This window comes from Austrofundulus limnaeus, unplaced genomic scaffold, assembly GCF_001266775.1.
Source record: "Austrofundulus limnaeus strain Quisiro unplaced genomic scaffold, Austrofundulus_limnaeus-1.0 Scaffold123, whole genome shotgun sequence".
In the NCBI taxonomy this organism is placed as follows: Eukaryota; Metazoa; Chordata; class Actinopteri; order Cyprinodontiformes; family Rivulidae; genus Austrofundulus; species Austrofundulus limnaeus.
This window is the reverse complement of record NW_013952525.1, coordinates 592,378-596,751: the sequence shown is the minus strand read 5'-3', so window position 1 is coordinate 596,751 and position 4,374 is coordinate 592,378. Positions and strand designations below refer to the sequence as shown.

The 4,374-nt window shown below is 35.0% G+C and overlaps 1 protein-coding gene across 1 annotated transcript in view; it reads left to right on the top strand.

Moving 5' to 3' along the window:
- The first annotated feature begins 1,374 nt into the window (after positions 1 to 1,374).
- The window catches only part of auh (AU RNA binding protein/enoyl-CoA hydratase), a 14,583-nt gene continuing 11,583 nt past the window's right edge, over positions 1,375 to 4,374 (top strand). Inside the window, exons 1-3 of the mRNA XM_014015119.1 lie at positions 1,375 to 1,626; positions 2,743 to 2,810; positions 4,077 to 4,164. Of these exons, the coding sequence (XP_013870573.1) occupies positions 1,401 to 1,626; positions 2,743 to 2,810; positions 4,077 to 4,164 (382 nt within the window). The 5' untranslated portion in view covers positions 1,375 to 1,400. The remainder of the gene's footprint in view (positions 1,627 to 2,742; positions 2,811 to 4,076; positions 4,165 to 4,374) is intronic.

Here is a 4,374-nt window from a genome sequence, read left to right as displayed (position 1 = left end):
GTCGTTGTTGTTGTTGTTGCTGGTGCTGAGACACTGCAGTTTCAGATTGGGCCCATTTCAAAAGGTTCAAACCAGTGAGACGTATTAAAAAAACGGCACTATCGCTTGGTTTTCTTGGTTGGAGAGAGCGGCCGTATTGTTCGGGGCGAGGACTAGTCAACAGGTAGGGCCTACTGCAGTGTTGTATAAAGTACCACAAAGTGATACTTGAGTAAAAGTACAAGTATTTTATCCAAAAACTACTTTGGTAAAAGTTAAAGTCTTTTTTAGGAATACAGTAATACTTGAGTAAAAGTCTTAAAGCATCTGATATGTTTTCTACTTAAGTATTAAAAATAAAAGTATTGATTTAAAATGAGCAGTTAGATTTTCTGTAATGACATTTATTAGGAGGTGACCTCCCCAAAAATACAGAAATGACTGTTGTATTTTAATTAATATTAAATTTAGGATGAACTAGTCCAGCTGTTTCAGTTTGTATACTGTACATATATCAAGACTGCCAAAACCTTTTCCCCAAAATGAAAATCTATCTGAGGGCTGCGGCCAAATGTAATAATATAGTTCATAAAATACAAATACTTCTTAAGTACAGTCCTTTACTTTAATGATTATGTCCTGCTGGAGTGTGACATGATTGTGTACAAAGTAATACGGTATCAGAGTTTTATATATTTATACTTCTCATTTAGCCACAATTAAATGCACTCTATCTACGCGGCACAATTTATATAGATAGTATTTATTTTTTACAATAAGAAGCTGGAATGAAAACAAGCAAAAATGAAATAAAAGTAACGACTTTCCACTTCTTGCCTTTTTTTAAAAAATGTTGTGAGTGGAAAGTACAGATAATTGAATGAAAATGTAAGAAGTAGAAGTAAAAAGTAGGCTGAAAAATAATTACTCAAGTAAAGTACAAGTACCAAAAAATTCTACTTAAGTACTGTAAAGAAGTATTTGTGCTTAATTACTTTACAACTCTGCAGTATTTCTTAGCTGTTAAATCTGAGTAGTAAAAATTACATGTTAAATTTAGGTGAGCGCATCAGTGAAACTCAGATGGTCATTGAAAATCATTTTTTTTTTAAATAGAAATGCATTCCAGACACTACATATTATCATATTAGACAAAAACATGTTGCCAAGGTTTACATATCTGCAATGAATGATGTTTGTAGTAGACAGAAGCTTTTCAATGAAAAAATAATATTTATATGCAATTCTAGGCAGAAACCTAGCCATAATAAACAGAATACATTGACAGCTCGCCCCTTCCAATATGGCGTCACGTGCGTGCGTGACGCTTCTATTCAATACATTGGTGCAAACTGATTGTCACGTGACCACATCACGTGACTCTGGTTCAGGGTTGAAAGACAAATCTTCGACTCTCCATCATGGCGGCGGTGGTGGTGGGTCGCTTTGCCTTTTGGCGAGCCTGTCGCGTGCCCGCCGTGGATGTGGACAGAGCACGCAGGGTGACGTACCTCTGCTCGAGACAACATGTTTTTCCAGATAAAGTCTCTCTGTGCTCTCGGCTGAGCGTCGCAGCGACACGCCGCTATAGCTCCGACTCCTTCAAGGAGGAGCTGAGAGTCCGGTACCTGGACGGTGAAGACGCCGGTGGGTTCCGCCGACACTCACCGCCAGTGACCCTGTGCGGTTCTGTTAGCATTCAGTGTTAGCTTCTGACTGACCACTTTTACAGGGTGAAGGGCAGTGAAGCAGTTTATTATACTCATACTTGGTATAAAATCATTGACAACAGACAGATTTATGAAAACACATTTTATGATTTGTGGAATCTTTATTTAACCCATGATGAAAGGTAAAAAGATAATATTGTGTTGGTCTTTTACAGGGGTGGTATGAAAGAGGGGGCCTGGGGGGGATGGCCCGTCTTATAAATTCAGATGTGTTTCTGGCAGAATTACTTACAATAAGGAAATTTTAAATATTGACTTATTTTCAAATAAAAAGCAGCTAGTTTCTTGAAATCTGGTGATTTATGGTTTACAACAAGCTGATTTTATTTACAAGAGTGCATGTTTGAAAACTGGATTTTTTTTTGTCTAGAATAATGTCATCTAAAATTATAGCCCTGTTTAAAAAAAAAGGGATCTCCGAGATGGATTCACAATGACACCAAACATTGTATGAAGGGATCCCCAGTTATACTGCATCTAGCAAGAAGAAAATGTAATTTTCAAAGGCACTGACAATTTTGGCAGCACCTGGGGGGACCAGAAGCTCAAAACGAGTCTCAATAGCAACAAAATAAGTTGTTTGGCAGAGAAGATTTGGCTTTTTTTTTTTTTTTTTGTTTGTGTAGCCCACATACTCAGCTCTACTGCTCATCCCAGCTGGTTCCTTACAAATGTGGCACCATGTAAAAGGGTAATTAACAAGCTTTCCAACAATATAAGATTTATTGCCAAGAAGCATTTTTAATCTACCAAACATAAAAAAATTTGTGCTAAATTATAAGGGCTATAAAACAAATGATTATTTTTAAAGACACACCTGTTGGAAAACTTTGATTTAAAGGTAGAATAGGATGATTATCTGAGATTTCAGTTACCATTATTGCTAGATGGTGTCTTTATGGACTCAAATATCAGTAATGGCAAAAATCCATAATTTCTAAACAAGAAATAAGGAATTTTTTTTCTAAGCTAATATTCATGTTCTGTCATTATACTGAATGTCACTTATCAAAATACATCACTTCTCTTTCAGGTATTGTTGTTCTTGGGATTAATCGACCAAAAGCCAAAAATTCCATAAGCAAAAATCTTGTGAAATTGGTATGTATTGAGTTTTATTTTCTATTATTTTATGATAAGCATGATAGAAAAATACTAACTGGGCAAAAGCATTTATTGCTTTAATTCCTCTTTTATTTACTGCATATTTTAAAGTTAATGAACGCTGGATTTCTTCTGGTAGTCCTAACTGAGATCCAGATTTTTCATTTTATCTACGTTTTTGGGTATCATTCAGTAACCGTAAAATTCATTACCAGCATTTCATCTGATTGTAAAATACATCAAGATGGGTTTTGTTGAAGTTTAGAAAAAATATTCCTGTTCTCTCACTGTACAGGCTGTTGTGGCATATGAACTATTCCCTATGCTAACATTACCTGCAGACATTTGGCACTAAACATCAGGTGTATCTTTAATGTATACTACCAACTTCTAATTTCCATTATTTAACAATTATCTGCATTGTAGAATAATGCTAAAGTCATCCAGAATTTGAAGAAATACACCTGGGATTATTTAGTAACAAAAAAGTGTTAAACCTTTGCTGGGATGACAACTGAACACATTTTGGCATTTCCTCAGTTTTATAATGTAGTCACCTTGAATGGCTTTAGGTTAACAGGTGAGCCTTGTCAAGAGTTAATTTCTTGAATATTTTGCCTTTTTAGTGTTTGAGAACATCCGTTCTGTGAAAAGTTATTTGGTACACAATGAATAGCCGTTTTTGAGTAATGTTCTAATTCATATCATGACAAGAACTACTCAACTAAACAACGAAAGACGAGTCATCATTACTTCATTGCTTTCAGTCAATTCAAACAATTTCAAGAACTTTGAAAGTATCCTCAAGTTCAGTCGCAAAGACCTTGAAACGTTCTGATGAAATTGGCTCTCATCAGGAAAGAAGGACCAAGAGTCACCTCTGTGGTACAGGGTAAGTTCATCAGTGTTACCAGCCTCAGAAACCACAGGTTATCAACCTTCTAGATTAGAGCCCCTAAAAGCTCCACAGAGTTCTATACTTCTGCCTGAGGAATGAATGGGAATGCTTTTGACACCACTAGTAATAGTTGCATAATTAATCAACCAAAGAGACTAATTCTGCATCTATCATTTTACAAAGTAATGTTTTACCATACATCAGCTTTTCTTTGTTTGAGTTTGTATGATTTCTGATTTTAAAGCCTTAAATTACCCTGAAATCTGTAAGAAATATTAAATCACCTTTAAAAAATGTAGAAATAGAATGTTCTTCAAAGTGCAATTATTGGGAATTTTTTTCTTGTTTATTTTTCTTTCTTGCAGATGTTTGAAGCCATAGAGAATATCAAGAAGAATAATAAAGCGCGAAGTGTAATTTTAAGCAGTTTGGTCCCTGGAATTTTTTGTGCAGGTATGGTCTTCCTGATAATTGCTATAGTCATTTTTCATTGTTGGATTGTTTTATTTCTTGTAGACGTGTCTATTTTCAATATTCTTAATTTTATAAATGCTTACATTAGATCATGACTTGAATAAAGCTTGAATCTAGTTGAGAACAATGGGCCTCATGCAAGAACATGTTCGTATTCTTATCCTAAATTTCTCTTACTTTTGTTCGTAC